The 21,564-nt window shown below is 39.3% G+C and overlaps 1 protein-coding gene across 1 annotated transcript; it reads right to left on the reverse strand.

Annotated features, from left to right (window-relative positions):
• Positions 1-762: 762 nt before the first annotated feature.
• On the reverse strand, positions 763-20,339 carry LOC117297510 (dihydropyrimidine dehydrogenase [NADP(+)]-like). The gene is made up of 16 exons (XM_033780586.1): positions 19,946-20,339; positions 15,638-15,748; positions 13,117-13,287; positions 12,477-12,638; positions 11,661-11,939; positions 11,095-11,290; positions 10,488-10,657; positions 10,040-10,250; positions 9,577-9,761; positions 8,593-8,808; positions 7,995-8,228; positions 7,169-7,373; positions 6,159-6,421; positions 4,993-5,172; positions 3,846-3,992; positions 763-3,242 (listed from the first exon to the last, which is right to left on the reverse strand). Exons 1-16 carry the CDS (start codon positions 19,976-19,978, stop codon positions 2,937-2,939), a joined length of 3,069 nt encoding a protein of 1,022 aa, XP_033636477.1. The 5' UTR covers positions 19,979-20,339; the 3' UTR covers positions 763-2,936.
• Between the last annotated feature and the right edge of the window lie 1,225 nt (positions 20,340-21,564).

The raw sequence follows: 21,564 nt of genomic DNA on the forward strand, positions 1-21,564 counted from the left end.
AATATAGAATTCTAACGATCATTTTCTCTGTCCTTACTCTATGGTTCGATGTCAACACAATTTTAGCGGTACTTAAAGCCATTGGACCCTTTCGGTAAACAGTATTGTCCAAGGCCCACACTTCGTGTATCACAACTTCTATATCAAATAACAAACCGTGTCATAACATGTGTTTGAAATAAATCCGTAACGGTTTTCTCAAAAAGTAAAGCATTTCATGGGATAATATTTCAAGAGAAGTATTTCACCACTACCTTCTGTAAACCCTGTAAGTTATTTGTAAATCTGTGAACTTTTTTCTTTTTTTCTATACCGGAAGGGTCCAATGGCTTTAAGCACACATTTCATGTACCGGTGTTCATATATGGCTCCTATCTACGCATAGAGCTAAGAATCATTGGTTGTTTTCTAAAGCGAAAACTTTACATGATTTGCAGACAATTAGGACAGTAAAAGTTGGTGCTGTCCCATCCAGTGACGTTGTTTCTGTTCACTTGTTGCAAATTGAGAAATGTATTGTATTAATACGATTCCAATCATATAGGATTTGAGGCATTGCATGGTGAAGTATCAATGTATATTTGGTTTGCGGTAACACCACACACATGATGTGTGTATCTACTTGCCAGGTAGAGTTGTTCTTAGGGAACTGTCTTGTTTTATTCAACTGCAGCGGAGTAGATAATCAGAGGTTCAGGAGACTTCTCAGTTCTAAAAAGAACTGTCCTGCTTTTTAACTATTATCAGGGCGGATGGTATAGAAATTCGACTGGACTACTACTTTAGCTTATAGGATCGTAATTAACTGTACTGCCGCGGAGTCAGTTCTAAATTGGTCGAAACGTTTCGACGATTCCAATTATTGTAACTGTGCTGTACTATTTCCACCGTTGTTATTATAAACATGGTGTGGATGGGAAATAGTTTAACCAGGAAATATGAGCCTTTAAGACCAAGTTGGTCTGTAGTGAACAAAAATATTTTCGAGATTAAGGATATTGTTGCAGATCCTTGGGTAGCAAGGATTTTGGTTTAGGAAGAATATGGCTTTTAACTCACTCTTTTCAGAAAATCTACTCCGCGGTAGTAGAATTTAAAGCCAGACAGTTTTCTTAAGAACATAATCAACCTGAAGAGTTAGATACACACATGGTTTTACCGCACACCAAATGAATATTCATTATGTGAATCACGTATTCAACAAAGACGTGTTGCTATGAGAAATTCAGGTTGGTACTCCATGGTTTCGGAAAGAGCAGTCTTTAATGGGATCTTCCTTATCTGATCAAAAATTCATGAGGTATAAACGTTTGGTTCAGGGTGTTACTGCCTGTGAGTTTACTGACACAAATATCAACATAATACCATAGGTTCTTAACTCTAATGTGAAGTATTTGGAAGCAGTGTTAAATGTTATCATGGAAGCAACTTTAAATACAATAAATCAAACAAATCCCGAGAAATAAGTAGGAGTTTCTCTATGCTCTTCAGCATTTCCGGTATTTGACACTAGCTAGTGGATAAGCTTCAACAGTCTGTATTAGAGGTATGGTACCTACTCCTTTTAACATAGTACCATGTAATGTTTTAAAAGGTGCTTTGGCACAATATGCTGCCAATCAAACCAGGAACACCGGGGCGATCCCCTTCGGGCAAACACACGGGCCCAACGTCTTTACACCCCATCTTAAGGATGAAGCAATCATGGTTAAGTGTCTTGCTCAAGTAAACACACACTATATCAGTCGCTCCAAGCTGGGATTTATACCTAAGCACAAAAGTATCCATAAACTTTGACGTGTATTACAAAAATAATGGATTCACAATTTTAATTTATATAAATGATGGAAGTTAATAAAGTAGTAGCAATTACCACATAATTTATGTGCAATACTGAATTAAACAAGTTAATACTGAATCAAGGCTTAATATTCATATGTCTTATAATTTGTTTAAAGTAAAACTTCTCCGACTTCGTTTTTATTTTTTTAATCTCATGGCAATATAAACTTCTTTGACAAATCTTTCAACATTATAATTGTAATCACTGCATACTTTATCATTAACACAATTTATATTATTAAACACACATTTTATTGTTGACAATGTATTACAAAGTCTTGGTGCAAGACGTTTCTCGTTTTCCTTTCACGCACAGCGCGGCCATCTCACCAACAACGACTCACCTGACTTAGTCTACCCACCGCCCTGCGAGAAACGTCTTGGTCCATTGTGGGTGGACTAAGTCAGGTGACTCGTTGCGGGCGCTGTTTGTGAGATGGCCGCGCTGTGCGTGAAAGGAAAACGAGAAACGTCTTGCACCAAGACAATGTATAACATTTTGAGAAACATTTCCTTTAAAGGAATGTGGTTTTAGAGATTCAGAAACATTTCAATCTCAGTAAAGTTTGTCTGAGTGTTCTTCCTGCTTGGACACAACTGCTCTAGATTTTTGGCCATTTCTCAAAAAACTCTACCACCTTTTGAAATTCAATTTTCAAATATTAGATTTATTGTATACATGTATAATTATCTACATTTATATAGGATTTAAATCCTTGATTAGCTCAAAAACTTGTAACTTTCAATGTCATTTCACCCAAAGATTATTTTGCTTCTCAAATCATTTTCACCTAGTTGAAAACGGAAAAATTTCTCTCAGCAAAAGGAATGCCACCAAGCAAGTCTTTTGCACGAGTCGTAGAAATTATATATTTTTTAAATCTGAAAATAAAAACTGCACCATTCTATCTAGTACCATCTCTTGAAAACCTGAGGATGTGATAATTTTTCTGTAAACCAATGTTGTACCTTACTTTTTGCTCAGAGTATTTTTATATGGCACTTCAGTTTGTTGTTTTGTTTTTATTCTTGTCTCCTTAAAAGCGCTCTGTTCTTTTTCGCCTAGCGCTATACAAATGCTCCATATTGTCATTTTAAACTGACTGACTCATAGGAACACCTCGGTTCGGCACATAGGGCCTGTCTCTCTTAGTCATAGTAATACAATCTATGATCGGACAGACACTGACGCATAGCGTACAACCAGTGCAGTCCTTTGTTACATGTGGTAGATGGGTCTTAGGGTCAAAGGTGATAGCCTGGTATCCGTTATCGTTACAAGTCATGTAGCATTTGCCGCAGTTGATGCACATTTCTTCATCGATGAGCGCCACCACTTGTTGTTTATTGTCCAGGTCACCGTAGCTGCCGATGCGGTCTAGAGCAGCGCCAATAACATCCTGGGATTAGATTATATTAGATTTATTTATTCATCATGAAAACATATTAGTGGCTTCTTATCTAGCGCGCATATCCGTCACTCAGTGACGCTCCTGGCGCTTTAACATGTGGGAGTAAGATTGAACTATGACATCTACTCCTTTAACATATGCTGTGGCGCAATATGCTGCCAATCAAACCAGGAACCTGGTGAGAACCAATATCAATCATTATGTACATGTAATGTTATTACAATTTGGAAAGACCAATATGGTTGCTGAAACAATATGCTATTTTTCAATCCATAAAGAAAGACTCGGCTAGCAAAGAAATAATAGTATATTACATTAATAACATAGTTAGAAATGACACCCTTTGATGCAATCTAGTCTTAGAGAAAGAGGTAATTTTTCACCAACAAATTTGAATCTGAGAGCCTTTCTCAGTTATCTGAAACTCACAATTCTACACAAGGGCATTTTGTTTTCCAACAAACATTGAATCTATTCATGTTTAGTGAGGTAACAGAAGGTACCAACCTCATCTCTGGCCACAGCATACCTGAACTAAAAACCAACAAACCTTAGAAACCTGAGAAATGATTCATGAATGTCTTGACTTACCTTGACATTAGGGACAGATTTCTTGGGTTTACTGATAGTCCGTGGATCTTCAGGTTCAAGAGAAGGATCCAACAGGTCCAGCTTTCTCTTATGCTGGGCCAATATACGTATACGCTCTTGTTGATACGGTCCAAAGGATGGAAGATGCTGGTTAACATAAACAACAACATGAGTTAGGATTATAACCAAACAACCAGCAATTCTACCTCCATGGTATCACTATTGGTCAAGGCAGGAATCAAATCTGCAATATTTGCAACAAGTAATAATTAAATATGGCACTCAATGATACAAGCATCGAGAAAGTTCAGGGTAGGACTCGAACCCACAAGATCAACCGGCAGGTAGAACTTGAATATGGACCACAACAATCCAAGTATCATTGTTGGTCTACTCAGGATTCAAAGCCAGAATATCTGTCCACACAAATCAAATGTTCCAGACTAGCAGCTGCACCATGCATCTGGTTCTCTCTACCACTTAATCTTAGGTCTTGTCTTTGTACCACAACATTCAAATCTCTTCTCAAAACTTATCTTATGTTCCAGATTTTTAAGGACTAATTTTGTTGTGTGTGTTTTTCTTTCGCTTTGTTTTTTGTTTTACTGTGCCTTGAACACCCAGCAGGGTGGATATGTGCTCATAACAAATCTTTATTATTACGCTTTGTTTTTTGTTTTACTGTGCCTTGAACACCCAGCAGGGTGGATATGTACTCATAATAAATCTTTATTATTACGCTTTGTTTTTTGTTTTACTGTGCCTTGAACACCCAGCAGGGTGGATATGTACTCATAATAAATCTTTATTATTACGCTTTGTTTTTTGTTTTACTGTGCCTTGAACACCCAGCAGGGTGGATATGTACTCATAATAAATCTTTATTATTACGCTTTGTTTTTTGTTTTACTGTGCCTTGAACACCCAGCAGGGTGGATATGTGCTCATAATAAATCTTTATTATTACGCTTTGTTTTTTGTTTTACTGTGCCTTGAACACCCAGCAGGGTGGATATGTACTCATAATAAATCTTGATTATTACGCTTTGTTTTTTGTTTTACTGTGCCTTGAACACCCAGCAGGGTGGATATGTACTCATAATAAATCTTGATTATTATTCACATTAAACAGAGGGTCTCATTCTACCTTGCCCACCATGTCGCTAACTTTAGGAACTTGTTTTCCCTTCTGGTGTCTGGCAGTCGGTGGACTCTGACCGTCCCAATCCTCAAATGCTCCAATGCTCTCCAGATAGAGCAGAGTCTTGAGTCCGGTCACGTAGTCCTCAATCAAAGTAAAGTCCTGGTTCTGTACGGCACTGCAAACCTGATGGAGTCAAATCAACATAATAAAACAATCATTACATCACAGGATTTACAAAGGAAAACTAACAATATTGAGCCAATGCATGGCGTGGCGTGTCGTGGCTACGACGTAACATTTGGGACATCAGTGCATTCAATTCAATTCAATATGACGTTTATTCCATACTCTTTTTTGAAAAATAGTTCAATATAAGAATTGATCAGTATATAGAAAGGTAACAAAATCAAAAGCGCATCTAAGTATACAAAATGAATATATTGTTAAAGCAAATAATAAATAGATAACTAGGAATGAACTATGTACAAGAGAGGAGTGAGACCATAAGGCTGTTAGAGTAAGCTGAGGCTCGTAGACAACAGCCTATATACAGACAAACAAACAAACAAACAAACAAACAAACAAACAGACAGACAGACAGACAGACAGACAGACAGACAGACAGACAAACAAACAAACAAACAAACAAACAAACAAACAAACAAACAAACAAACAAACAAACAAACAAACAAACAAACAGAGAAGCCGAAAGAAGGACAACACAGACAAAACAAACAATGACATACTGCTCTACCAGCTGGGCACTCCTAGTGGATGATACATGTGTACCTATAAGACTGTGGAACCAAATTTTAAAACCAAAAGATGCAAGATAATTAAGTGTTTTGTCTAACACTGTAAACTCAGACGAATATTCATGATATGGTAATTAGCAAACCTGAAATGCCACAGCTCCACCATGCAAGTACTGCATGCCTGCATCAGCAGAGTCAATCCCCCCAGTGGCCAGTATAGGGAAACCAGGTAGTGAGTAATTGAAAGATGAATATTCATGATATGTTAACTAGCAAACCTGAAGTGCCACAGCTCCACCATGCAAGTACTGCATGCCTGCATCAGCAGAGTCAATCCCCCCAGTGGCCAGTATAGGGAAACCAGGTAGTGAGTAATTGAAAGATGAATATTCATGATATGTTAACTAGCAAACCTGAAGTGCCACAGCTCCACCATGCAAGTACTGCATGCCTGCATCAGCAGAGTCAATCCCCCCAGTGGCCAGTATAGGGAAACCAGGTAGTGCGTTAGCGATGGCAGACACTGCACGAAGAGCGATAGGTCGGATAGCGTTACCAGATACACCACCGTATGTTGTCCGTTGCTCTTTACCCACAGCAGGCCAGGCGCTGGATGTACCCTTTAATCCCATCAGACCAGAGACAGTGTTGGTGGCTGTAACACCATCGGCACCCCCTAGATACAAATCAAACAAAAATGAAGTTTACCTTTGGTTTTTGCCACTGTTCCAATTATTTTAATCCGATAAATGTAGATGGTGGTCGCGTTTTTGAGATATCCAGATAATCCAGAGCGAATATGCACAGTGACCATGCAGGGAGACTAATCCCTAATAGGATTTTAAAAACTGAGAAGTGTTACTATGTAAAGTTTCTCAGATTCAAATTTTGTGTCAGAAAAACTGACATATTTTTACACAACCGCATTACTTTGAAGTGAAATGTTTCTTGAAATGCTTTATACTATCAAACACTGCTGCAGGCTTCTAACCCAAGATTTTTATTGTCATTTATTTTAAGAGTTTATACCAAACATACACCTTCCTCTGAACCATTGCAGTGTCCTGTATCAAATCCATGTAATGTCATGCATTTAAAGTTGTAAATTACTGCCAGATGACCAAACTTAATATGTATTAAGGGAATTGCATCACAAGTTGATATAGCATTGTTATATATCTTGTAATGAAACCAAGGATGCCTCTTAAGTGAACTTAATCACTGAAGCTCGCAAGCCTGAGGAAACCTGGAAACAATTCCACCATAACAAAATAGAGAATTCAAAAGTTTTAGCCTTTGAGAAAGACTCTGCTAAAGAGTCGTAACGTCAGACCATTTACTATATTCTTTAATTGAAAGTTTGTTACACCTTCCCTTTTGGGGTTCACAAAGTGATGACTTTCTCTATAGAAATATAACCTACCATCTTTAGCTGCACGAGCTATCTCAACAATGGAAGTCACATTTGGGGTCAACTTGGCAAAGAATGGAATCTTGACGGTCTCCCGGACCCAGCGGCAGATGTTTAGCACCAGCTCAGGGTTTTGGCCACAGGCGAGACCCATGCCCCTCTCCCCCATACCATGGGGGCAGGACAGGTTCAACTCAAGGGCATCAGCTCCATGATCCTAAACAAAAGAGAAAATAATTCACTGAATGTAGGCAAACAGATTTTGATATGTTGGGTGTACCTATTTCATTGAATTTTGTTTTATTTCTACACAAGTCTCTAATATTGTTTGTCCCTAGTGAAGTTGTTTCATCTATCAAACTAAAAGGCAGAAGGGTTGGCATAGTGGTATCTTTCCTCACCCTCAACCTACAGGAACCCAGTTTAGACCAATCTTTGCTCTTTGCTCTTTGTGTAATTGAGCCCGGGTGTACATTACGAGCATCAAGTGGTTAACTTGAACCAACCTAGTAATACACAGTTTTTTTACCTAAGCCATTTTAGCCAGTGTAACCCACCACCCATGATTAATCTTAAGATGAGTTGTCAGTATTGCTATACTGAATGCATCGTGACATCACATTTTGATTTAACAGCAGTAAAGACTTATACTTGCAGTCAAGATCAATCTTTAGTAAAATAAAGCCCAGATGTACATTATAATTAATAATAATAATTACACAGCATTTATAAAGGAAGGCGCACTAAATCTGGTGTAAAACCATTCAAAGGCACCGGTCAAGATGGAAAAGAGGGTGTGTCAAATGGGTAATTTGTACCAAACAGTACAGTTTATTACCTCAGCCATTTTAGCCAGTGTAACCCAATCTTCCTTATTAAAGCTGCACATGATGCTAGCAATGACAATCTTTTCCGGGAAGTCATCTTTAAGTTCTCGGACACTCTGGCACCAGTAGGTAGCGGTCTTCTCACTGACCAGCTCAATGTTTAGGAAGGAACCCTGACCAGGGCCAAACATATGGCCGGATGTGGTGCCCCGAACAATGCGAGGAGACACGTTGGTCACAATGTCCTGAGAAAAAAATACAAATTGAAAGTGTATTAACCCTACATTATCCCTTGTTCTGCTAAATGATTTCATATTAGTGTCCACATAGGGGTGTCGATATGATTCAAATCGAATCTGATGCTTGTACCATACAAGGCAAAATACTTTGTCGCTACTCTGCTTGACTATGACACCGTGGAATGGAAACTGTCTATTCATGATTTCATGGCACTGCTAACCACAGAATACCGTGCTCTATAGCTCAAAGAATCACACTCTACTTGAATAAAAAGTAACTACGATAATAATGAAATAATACAAATGTTTACAAATGTGTTCTACATGTTGATGAGTTTAAACTCAATCAGGACGGAAAACCAATACTTACTTTGAGCATGGTGAAGGTTTTCGTGACAGCGAATCCCCAACCTGCCTCGAAGGCTCGTCGTATCATGGCCGCTGATGTGGTGGGTGGGGCACTAGCCAGGCCAAAGGGGTTCTCAAACTTCATCCCACAAACCTCCATGCTGATGTCAACGGTGTCGATTGGGGTGTAGAATTTGGGAAGCTTAGGGATGGCTTGGACAGGAAGACCGTGTAGGGACTGGAAAAAGATTAACACGAAAAAACTTCTGTTATAGATAAAACTTGTTGGCATATGTAAGAGAATGCAATCATACATCAGAGTGGTGTAGTGTTTCTTTCCATGCCTTCTATCTCTAGGACCCTGGTTCAAATCCACAGGGGGCACTATGCGGAGTGGGTTTTCAGCCCCTACCTGATTGCATGGGTTTTTCCTTAACAACAATTCTGGGTTTTTTTCTTTCCTCATCTAAAACTGAAATTCCTTACTTGTTTTACTCCCATTAGCCTTCCTTTAGGTCTGGTGGACTTTACATCAGTGCATTGTTTGGCTCGAGTGCACAAAGACATATTTACCCAAACAATGCTCTGGTAATGTCCGCCATATCTCAAAATGACTTATGGGGTTCTTGACTTGTACAGTGATGAAGTTCGCTTCTCCGACACCTGTGTCCTTAAGCAAGAAAATTAACCGTGATGCTTTGTCCTCTGGTTGGGACGTAAAGCCGTTGGTCCCATGTGTTGTGTAACGCACGTAAAAGAACCCAGCGCACTAATCAAAAAGGGAAGGGGTTCGCCCACTGTTCCTGGTTTGATTGGCTGCATATTGCGCCATAGCACCTTGTAAACCATTACATGGTGCTATGTAAAAGGAGTAGATCTCATAAATCAAACAGAGTCCACATACCTTGCAGGAAAAAACTGTATATTGAAGTACCTTGGGCGTCACTGAGTGATGGATTATGTGTGCTATATAAAAAGCCACTATTATTATTATTATTCTTCTCACCTGTAGGTATTTATGCATGAACCAGGCAGCAGTTTTACCATCGTTGACTGATTCTACAGTAGTGTTAGCCTGTCCAGCTATATCACCACCACCAAACACCCATGGCTCACTGCTCTGCATAGTGTCTGGACTAATCTCTGGTAGACCCCAGGAATTGAACTTGATGGGGGCCATGGCTGATTTCACTGCAAGAATAATGAAAGTACGACTGTGTTTCTACAACGTGTAGTGTACAATAAGTGCAATGTGTGGATGGTGAGGTTGTGTAGTGGAATCTTTCCTAGCCTAACACCTCTAGGACCCCGGTAGGAATCACGCCGGGGGCATTATGTGAATTGAGTTTTCAGTCCCTAACTGACTGCGTGGGTTTTCCCTGGAATAATTCTTTGAGGTTTGTCTAAAACTAAAACTGAAACTTCATTCTTGGCTAGAACAGTCATTTAACTCTCTATAAGTCTAGTACCTTGTTCGTTAAGGAGTGTAGAGCCAAACGCAGAGATAATGAAATCAGCCTTCAGACGGACAGTCTGTTCCTCATCTTCCACCCATTTCCCATTGTCATCTTGTTCAGTACGACACAGCTCCAGCCCAGTGATCCGATTAGCCTTCAAGATGACCTTCCTTGGAGACAGGAATGGCATGAACTCACATCTCTCCTCCCTGGCAAGTTCCATCTACAAGAATGAACGGCTCATAGAATTACACTTAAGATCACAGTATACAAAATTAAACAAGTTTGATAGTTAGTTCCTTTAATGATGTTGGACTTTGTCACAGTGAGGAAGATTCCTAACTCGAAAAATGATATCTTATTTAAGAGACAATATTTTTGGGTTAGGCTGTTCTGCCATGGAAGGGCCATGCTGCCAATCCGAGGGGGGGGGGGTCCACACAAGAAATACACAACAAACCTCTTCTGGTACAGCCCTGATAGTCGTGAAGCCCTTACGGAAGACAATGTAGACACGTTTAGCTCCACAGCGAAGGGCCGATGTGGCACAGTCAAAGGCAGTGTCACCAGCACCGAGAACAATGACATTACCGTGGAGTTTTGGAAGTTGAGACTTGCAAGAACACATACCTTAGGTGTCAAATCAGAGGAGTCAGTTAGTATTAAACCTCTTGAAATCTGGGCCTAATTTCATAGACCTGCTTAATGGCCCATTTTGTGCTTACTGTAGTGATGCTAACCATAACCACAGAAATAGGCACGCTACATGTAACCTTTAGTTTGTTATTGTAAACAAATGAATGACGTAGCAATGTTAATTCATGGTGAACGTGCTATTTTCCTTGCTTACCTGTGAAATACACTTTGGCTTAGGCACATTCTTCTGCTATAAAAGTATGAACTTTTGCTTACTGTTAAACAGCGCTATGAAATTGCAAACCCTCCAAAGCCACCCTTCCAATGGTTGGTAAATAACACTGCGGAACATACAGCGTGTCGGAACATAAAATCATTGGCTAAAACTATGTGATAGCACAAATATTTCCTGCAGAATGCATACCACTTACCTGCTTTACTGGCTTTGGATACAACAGGAAGATAATCCTTAGAGGTATAGAACCCCTGCTCCAGAGTCAGGCCATCAAAGACTGCTATACGCTTAGCCTCTGGTAGTCCAATACCCAAGAAGACAGCCTCGTACCCAGACTCCTTCAAGGATTCAACAGTCAGGCCATTTCCACCAAGACTTTTGCCATGTTCAACCTATTATCCAATGAGAAAAAGAATTATTCAAATACTAACACATTAAATTGTTTGCACGAAATACATTCATTTTTGGCATAAACCAAGACAAATTATTTAATGTGTGAACTCTGTAGTTAAAATGGTGGCCACTACAAATACCTCATAAAAGTTATATCAGAGGAATTGTTTTGTAAACAAATTGTATTATTTTGTAAATATAATCTAGGATGGCTTCAGTGCTTATTTACTTCTACATCACTTTCTGCAACCAGAAACCCAATGGGTTGGCTGTAACAATTGCGCAGTCAACTGAAGTCGCCATTGGGGCTAAGAGGGCTAATGGCAAGACTTGTCTTAACAAAATCTTGACTTTTGTCTTAAAACCCACCTTGACTCCAAGATCTTTCATCAAGTCCACTTCAAAGGAAACCACATCATAAGCCAAGCGGAACTGAGGAATCTCAGAGGAGCTCAAACCACCGATGAAATCTTCTTTCTCGAAGATGGTGACGTCAGAGTAGCCCAAACGAGCAAGGAAGGTGGCACAGCTAATACTGGCTGGTCCGCAGCCTAGGAGAGCTATCTTGGAGTTGAAGCTCTCAGGAAGCTGGTCTGGAGGCGGGAGGGATGGGTTACGAATCTGAGGAATCTTCATAGCTTTGAAGATCTGTGGATGGGCAAGGGGATATGGTTTTAAAAAACACAACCATTTTTCTGTTGCAGTCACTGTGTTGACATTCCTTTGTTTTATACTCTTATCAAGGACAATCCTATTCTTCAACACTGTAAAAAACAATGTGAGGACATCTGTAAGTCAAAAAAGTCCTGATTGCTATTGTTACACCAGTATACCAGTGTATGTGTTGTGTCATTTAGCCTTCAAGATAGACTCTGCTGAGGTCAATACATCCTTTTGGTTGGTAAGCAGTTTGGAATTACACAATCTTCAGCTACATTTAGAACAAGTTTTACATTACAAATTTGACCAAACTATTGCGATTGTACTAGTAAGTTTGACAACAAACAGTTACTAGCAAGTAGATACACACATGGTGTTACCGCAAACCAAATATATATTGATACCTCACCATGCAATGCCTCAAATCCTATAAACAGTTACTTCTTATAATCCATACCATGCAAAGCTTCAAACATAACTAATTTGTGTGTAAAACTTTCGACACACAGCTTTTTGTCCCCTTACCTCGGTTGCAAACTGCTGCAGTCCACCAATGTTAATAGCGCCCTCTTCTGAAGCATGGAGGTTACAGCCACCAACGCAAAGGTCACTCGTAGGGCACACCATGCCACACGTCAAACCCAACAGATTGTCAGAGAAAATGGCCTTAGATGCACCGTAGTAGTTCTAGCAGAGACAGACAAAAACAGAACAATAAGATTGAGTACTTAGCTTGAGACTCCTGGATACATCCAGTATCCCAAACCTCGGTGCTAATTACCATTATCCTTCTTGTCTTCATGTCACTTAATCAGGGTTTCGTTTTGAAAACAAAAATCTACCCTCCCCCCCCCCAAAAAAAAAGAAGGTTGATTGGTGATCTGGAAATGCTTGGAATAAGCTAGGGGAAAACTGGTTAACTCTACAGCCAGCTCGCTCTGACAATCTTCACCGACACTGTAATAATTTGCCAAACTTTATCAAAACTTCTCCAAGTGAAAACATTTGAAAATCTATGCTAAAAACATTGCCCTTTATTTAATACTTTTTTCTTTTGTTTTAAAGCACTTCAGGAAATTTGTGTGAGGTGCTATTTAAGTGTGACCATTAAGATGTTGTAAGTCACTGTATGGTTTATTGCTTATTAAACACAAAACTTGTGTACCTTATTAGCAATGCTTGTGATGAATGTCTTCACATCTAGCTGTGTAGGGCAGCTCTTCTGGCACGGGGCATCCGCACACTTGAGGCATCTTGCTGCTTCTTTCAGGGCAGCCCGCTCACTTAGTGTAGTATGCTTGATGTCATCAAAGTTATTCTCAAGGTCACCACAGGTCTGTTCAAAACATTCAAACATTCAAATTGAATACAGTTATCATTTATTGGTATATCTTTCTGTTGATGAAAACAAGTGACCCGCAATGCAAACAGCACTGTGACCCATAGGCCTTAATTTGATGGTGTTCAGAAGATGAACAGAAAAGCCCCAGTTATAAGAAAAGCCCCAGGTAAAATTCAATTTTATGATCAACTCCCTTGCCATAAAATAGGGGCCTAGAATTCTTATCTATACTATTAAAAGCATATCCCTCGCCATCTTGGATTGAAATTAGAAGGTCCAGTGGCATGGCATCCTTGCCGAATTCAACAACATCGTTGTGGAATTCAACACGATTGTGTCGTTTCAGACGTCGGGTTGCAAGTCTACAAAACCCTGACCCGAACTCTCACTTACGAGTCGTCTGATTGGAGGAAGTTTGGGCAACGACCGTGTGTCAACCACTGGTCGATGTTGTTACCAGACTTCCTAGAAATCTTTCTGACAGGCGACTAATTGGACAGTGTTTCGCAGACGGTTCTCCGGATTGGTTCACCCATTGCCCCTTGCCCGCCCACCCGGCATTCGATCCGCCCTTTTTGGTCGGGTTACTTTCGTGTTGTGCTAAGCATGGTTCTCCGGAGTGGTTCATTCATTGCCGCGCAGGGGGTCGAAGAGGCTGGGTGCCTGGACAAAACTGAAACAAATCTCACGAATTTGCATAGAATGAATGAAGTAACTCAGATTGATGTTTCGCAGGTGACCATATGTCAACCAGTGGTCGATGTTGTTACCAGACTTCCTATAAATTTTTCTGACAGGTGACTCATTTGTTGAAAAGATAATAAATGGAGAATAATTTATAAAAAAGCATTGACTTCCAAACGGCATGAGAAATGGACAAGGATGGGATCAAACGGAAAGATTATAAATGGAGAATAATTTATAAAAGGATGGGATCAAACGGAAGCTTTATAATTTTGGAAACATTGGGTAACTATAGGGCTATAGGCTGGACGGAGCCTGTGGGAATTAATAACATTTTGGGGTTGGGGGCGGGGGCTTACACAAATAAAGTAAGCATGTGAAATCAAGCCCAACCTCACCTTACATTCTGGTCAGTGTATTGTGAGTGGTGTGTTGTCTGGTTTTGAGACAGGCCACCTGTTGCTTGGTGAAGGAGGTCGCCGTGGGATCACTTTAGGGGTGGCGCAACCTCGGACTTCCAATAATCTCTGACGCTCTTACCCCCCCCCCCCCACCACCAACAAAAAGCGGTGGTAAACAAACAGTAGATAGATTTGTGGCACACCCAGCATGTTCCGAAAACTCGCTTTATTTAGTGCTGTAACAACTTAACAATATGTATCGTGGGACGTGGCACTCCATAAATTGCGATGCACAAGTAAAGGGCCCAAGATTCTAAAATCGTAGCGTTATTGGAAATAAAGCAAACAATAATTCAACGAAACTAGCAACCAATCATTCAATGTTTTTATTTTCAATACAATTTTGCAGATAAAGTTGAACTTTTTCGCTACCATCTTTAACATCGATATCAAGAAACATTCATTATATCAATAAGTCGCTCCCTTATTGGGAATTACCAAAACTATACACCAAAACATCAACAAAAAAACAAGTCGAAATAAGTACACATAAAATTAGTTTAAAGGGCATGGATAAAGAGAAACAAATGGCAAAACACTGATATAAATGTTTTCTTGAGACACAAAGAAAAGGACCCAAAAAAAGAATCAAAGAAAACAACCCAAATAATAAAAGTATAGAAATCTTATGAATGTTATATGAATCTTTAAAGCTTAACATCCGCAATCATTTTAAATACAATTCCCAACCCAATTATACAAAGTTATTATAACCTCTGTCCCTCCGAATACGTCTCTCTTAATATGTGTGCTAAGGTACGTCGTCAATCTAACCCAAAACGAGGCTGTGGGCGCAGCCACTGCAAGTAGTGGCGGATATGCGCCATAGCCTCATTTGGGGTTAGAATTATGACGCATGCATAAATATTAAGAGAGGCGTATAACACCCTCACCCACATTACATTTCGAAACATTTGTGAAAAGGATTTTCAGCATCTAGCGGGGTGCCGCGCAAAGCGCGGCACCCTGCTAGTCATGATAAAAACCACATTCTAAGAGTAGAATGGTGTAAACTGCCAAGTTTGATACCCTTCAAGTGTAACTGTTGTCAATATCCAAATTAAGTTTGATGACAACGCATTTCGAGTGTCACTTTTTTTAAGGTTTGTCATCAAATATTGGTAAAGATATTGACTGGGTAAGAAACTTTACTGGAACAAAGTATGTTTTTAATAATAAGAAATTGACTTTGTTCTTACCGCACATGATGTCGGTCCATTTCGCTTCCAGTGTTTGCGATTCTTCTTGGTAGTTGAGGTGGTTACCAGACTAGCATGATGTAATACTCTAGGGTTCAACACCAGTAGATTCTGCAGAAGAAATAAGACCAAAAACAATTCATGAATACAGAGTAAGTGCACTGGGTGACTGGTACAAGTGCCCTAATCATTTAATGCAAACCATTGTAAATTATTAATATGTACCTGAATTATGAATGGTTTAACATAGTAACGTAAAGATAACACAGTCATGACAGTGCTATAAATCCAGAACAGTCGACCTATTCCTTTTCTGATACTAGCTCATTTATTTGTACTTATTGGGTTATAGTTTTCAATTACTTTAAATGGAATTTACTCTTTCATTAATAAATTAGATAAATTTTGAGTATTATTATTATTATTATTATTTGTTCGACCAAAACCAGTTATTCTAAAAATCATTCTTTTGTGTCCCTGACTCAGTATTAAGGATCAGAGTGCTGTAAATCCAGAACAGTTGATCTACATGTAGTCCTTTTCCCATGGTGTGACAGTGACTTTCACATTTTTTGCCCAGCACTCTCAGCAAAATACATTGTGCCACCCAGCACAGATTTAAAAAATATTGTCCACTGTGCATTGATCTGAGACACGGAGTATCAAATGTCACAGAAAAGAACACAGTCAAAAGGCAATTCAACTTATTGCATGGCCCCATAACAGCGCTTGCCCTTGATTTATTGCCCTCCACTAAAATTGGTCTAGCTGCAACCCTGATCTTACTACTGTACTAAATAACTCATCCAAGCAGTTGAACTCAGTTTATAGCATTTAGTGTATGCCTGATACCCACTAATGGGTCAGGGGTCAAGGGTTAAATTCTAATAGACAACACAATGTCTGCTGATGCCCTACACAGGGTCAAGTTGGTTTAGAACTCTCATATTTCCTTCCTGTATAGTAAAAAGACAAGGGGTGGATTTCACAAAAAGTTAAGACTAGTCTAATCTCCAGTTAGGACGAGTTACTCACACTAGGACCATACATTGTACAGTACCTTGTAGGCACACATTCTATTATTGCTCTATGATTCTATGAACAAATTGTACTGTATAACATGCTTTATAAGTTAAGGGCAGACGCCTGCTGAAAATGTTGTAAAATATTATCCAAACTTATTCATCTTGTAAATTCTTAATGAAAGAGATTTTTCGGTAACACTATGCAGTTCAATCAAATGTTTTTGTGTAGTTCCATAAAAGAAACCAGTGGATGCCAGTGGAGTCTGTGTTAAACCAGTCCTACCTGTACATTTTTTGCATACAGTTTCATTTTACACATTAACAGCCATACCTTGGCAGGGTACCAATCAATTTTAAGTGTAAAAAAACAAACATCATTATAGCCCCTTTCGAGGAATTGGCAGTTAACAATCACAGTATTACATAATCAGTATTTATCTCCGTCAGACACATAATTTGTACTAAACAAACTACTAAGTTAATTTTAATCCAATGCAATTGTTATTAGTTGACTACCTTGGCATAACTATAAACTCCTGCACCAACACTAGAAACTAATTTTTATTTTTCACTTACTTTGTAAAGAGAACAATTGTATTGGCCTATTTTTGTAATTTAAGGAAAACTTGATCACAAATAAACTGCAGCCCCTATTCAAAGTCCATAAATATGGACTTTGAATAAGAAGGGCAATCATTGACAATATCCAGGCATCAGAGATGCAATTTGATGATAAAAAAACAGATGAAACTACCTGGGCGTTGACATAAATATTAGGTCTGGGCAGTTTGTGTGACTAGTGTCGTTTACACGACTATTGATTGCTTAGTAAAGTCGTGACTACTGTTTTTCAACTTCATGTACTTGGGTAATCATGTCACCTCGAATACTACAAAAATAGTCGCGACTACCTGTTTGGGGAACTGATTGCATCGTTAACGAATATTCACAATAACATAATTAACTTACAAAACACAAACTGTTGACGTGCGGCAAACATAATGCCCGAATGCATCTTGAGAATTAAAAATTAGTAGCGACGAGTGTCCTAGTGTCAAAGTCAACTTTTTGAGGCGCGACTTATTGAGCGAGTAGTTAATTTCACTAGTTGCCCAGGCTTAATAAATATTGTTAGTGTTTCTCCAGTTTCTCCAGTTGGCACACAAAATCAACCATAAACAGGAAATCAGCTGACACTTGAAATGGAAATACCTGCAGCATACATGTACAACACAGCCCCCTCACATAAACTTACTTCAGTCAATGTGTGTTGTTCACAATATTATAAGGACAAGTTAAAAAAACATCAGATCATTCCTGCCCTCTTTTTTTGTCTCCAAAATGAGTAACTATTTCATGTATTCCACACATGGTCATTGCACCATCCTTTCAACAATTGTTTGCAATGTTTCTTCTTTTTTTAGACTACAAAGCCAGCAAATACTTCTAAGCCTTGCACTTTCCTACTTGAAAAAAAAATCAAATAAGAAGGCCCTAAACCTCCTCATTTCTGAAAAAATACATTTATCAGTGATCAACAATCAATGCAGTTTTGTTTAAAGCACGGTCTTCACCAGTGGAACATGGACTCTAAGCAGAGCAGCTTTAGTTTATGTACCAAAACTTCACTCTTTGACCCTGTTACTACCCTTTTGATAAAGGATTTTCAAATTGAAGGTCATTTTTCGGGTACAGACGCACCCTCACAAAAAAAGGAACACCTGCACGTATGTACTTAGTAGATTTCTACGCATTCTAAACTAATTGTGTCATTCAACGGTTCTATAGTAAAAGTCGAGGCAGAAATGACATATTTCTATAGACTTAATCATGTGTTAACCGCGTTACATGTTCAGGGACAAAGCACAATACAAAGTTTGCAAAGTACAATAAAAGCATATTTGTGGTTTTATGGAATTGAATTGAAGTATTAAATACAGCTTTGTATGATGCAAACTAACAATGGGTGCAATTTGTTGTTTACTAACGAGGCAGATCAAATGTTTTAGCTAGCTGTTGGTTACCGCTGTTAGTAACTTTACTTTTTTGGCAAAGTGGCTGTCACTGTATGTTAGTCATCTTCACCCAACAAACTAATCTGTAAATATGGCCTAGTGGTGATTCATTCTCTACCGATTGATAAGCCACTCCAGTCACAACTCATCAGCCCTTCTATGGCAAAACAGCAAAACAGTTTTGTTTTTAATTCGACACCAATGCCGGGTAAATTGGGGGCGTTTTTTTTTTTTTTCTTCAAAGTTTCAAAGGTATACCATGGAGATTTGATGTTAACATCCTATCTTGGCCTCTTTTTTTACACTTTGTCCCATTTTTGTGACAGAAGATAAATCTCTCTGTAATTGAAGACCATGCAGAAGTACAGAGTAGAAAAGTAGAAAACAATATAAATAGAGTCTCAAAATTTACACTGGACTGCAGCCTAGGCCCAAGGTAGTCCAAAAAAAAAATAGAAGTTCGTTCTGCTACAACCAACCTCACTTCAATCATAGTTCCAGGAGTAGGTTCCATACCAATAATTTTAGCTTTGAGCCTAGTGTTGCAATGATCGTAACCCTCCTTCCGCCATCGGGAGGAGGGTTACGATTATTGCAACTATCTATCTATCTATCTTCCAATAAGTACATCCCTCCAGGCTGCCTCAGAGGAGTATAGTCGTACTTTGGGCAGGAAACTCCAGCCAAACAAACCCAGTGGTCTTGTGTTTTTCAATTGAATAGGCTACCTCACTTAGTTATATCTTTTTTCTTTGTGAAAAATGTTGACTTTAAAATCAAACGATATCGTATAGTTGCAATGATCGTCACCCTCCATCCTCCCGGTAACCCTCCATCCTCCCCACCGTCGGGAGGATGGAGGGTTACGATCATCGCAATTAACCGATCCTAACATTACAAATACAAAAAGGTAGTATGCTTGCAGTCAGTATCACATTCACAATACAAATGAAACGGATATTCTCCCAAGTGGCAAGTGTTTGTTCAACTCATTTTGATTTTGTAAAATAAACTCTGGTCTAAAGACAGCTAAACCATGGTATACTTAGTTCTACCTCCATGGTTAAACCATTAAGCTAAAACTTTTGAGCTACTTTTTACAAGTTTTGTTTACAAGCCCAGCGGTCTTTGTGGATCCCCTCCAAAAAAAAGTTCAAGTCCCAATTATGGATAAATAGGCTACACACAGTAAACACTACCCTATCTTATCCCCAACATACTTCTAACTAATTTGAACAGTAGTATGAATAAACATGAGAGTGACATACCTCAATGTCGGCAACATCTTTACTCAAAGCCATTGTTGTCCTGAGCTCTTCACTCAAAATAAACACCGCATTCAACTTTCAACAACCACAGCTGCAGAGTGCACGCAGGACGCATACAATTCTAAAACCTGAACGTACGGGCTTACAATAAGTTTGACAAAACGATCCTTCATCTATTGTCAAGCACAAAATGGTTAAACAAAGTTAACCACAGTTGAGCGAACTCTGGCCCAGACTGTAGTATTTAATAAACTAAATAAAAGCGGAAAGGTTGAGAGCGACGATCGTCCTTTCTCAAAAAAAAAAGAAGATCTGTTCAATGTCCCCCCTGACGTACTGACGTTGATTAATAATTGAGTAACAAGAGGGCACCCGACTACTGTACGTGGCGCAACAGTTGGTCCAGTTGGTCAGTTGGTGCACTCTGCATGAATGATGTTTGTTGTTTACTCACACAAGGTTGGTGGTGGAGATGATAAATGGGTGGAACAATGGTCACGGGTGGTGAATCATGTAATGGAATGGCTGTGTGTGAATTATGATGGTACCACAATTATATATATAACCTGAATCTGAATTGCTCTACAATTAAATCAAGAGATCACTGGGTTTGGGGGTAAAGCAGTCAAATTTGGTTGAGTTGTCTTCTTTTTTTGGTGAGTGGAGTGGGTATGTGTGACACCCTTTCCACGAACTAGCTGTTTATAAATTGATAATAATTGGTTGCGTGTGTAGTGTAACAGCATGGAGCCATAGGGAAAAAAGGCAATTACATGGGAGCCTTGGGGCAGCAATAATTGTTTGATTAATTGTATCACTATAGTTCAAGTTGGAATGTCCCGTCAGGCATTTGGGGCTATTAGGCCTTTGTAGTGGGTTTTATATTGTGGTTGAGATTTGCGTTGCGGGTGCTGAGAAGGGTACTGTTTGGGTGTGAACCAGCGGACAGCTAGGCCAGCGTTGAGGATGTGTCGTGTCGACCCGTCTAGCACGTACGGGTAGGGGTCCGGCGGGTGTTTTAAGGCCCATCAGCAATGCAAATCCTCCCGGGAATCTCGGACCCAAGGATAAGATAAGCGGTGTCGAAGCCAAAGGCATTGTGAGTAACTTTAAAGCATTTTAAAGTAATCAAGCTATATATGTATCACTAAATGCCCCTTGTTTTAAAATGCATGCAGCCATTGACTATTGTTTGCCTAAAGAGTTGATTATTGTTGTTTGCCTAAAAAAAACTTCCGTTGTAAAAACATATTGTTGTTTACAATTGATCTGTTGGGTATGGCCATTGTGAAATTTGTGAAGGCGTAGAAATAGAATTGTTTGTAGTATAAAGGGCTTCATAATGTAACATTCATAAATACGTCAGACAGTTTGGTATTCATAGTTGGGCCCGTGTTTAAACCTTTGATAATGACCAGTGTTTATAACCGGTTGTGAGCGGATACTCCGCGCTAGTCTTGGTGGAATTAGACGTTTCTTGTTACGGGCGATGTGGACGCTGCCGGTGATTTGGCCGCGCTGTGTGTGAAATAAAAACCAGAACGTGTTGCAACAAGACTATACGCGCACGCCCAGAGTTTCTTACTTTTCGCCTTTTAACCAAAAAGCCATAATTATAA

The sequence above is a fragment of the Asterias rubens genome, chromosome 12 (genome assembly GCF_902459465.1).
Source record: "Asterias rubens chromosome 12, eAstRub1.3, whole genome shotgun sequence".
Lineage (NCBI taxonomy): Eukaryota > Metazoa > Echinodermata > Asteroidea > Forcipulatida > Asteriidae > Asterias > Asterias rubens.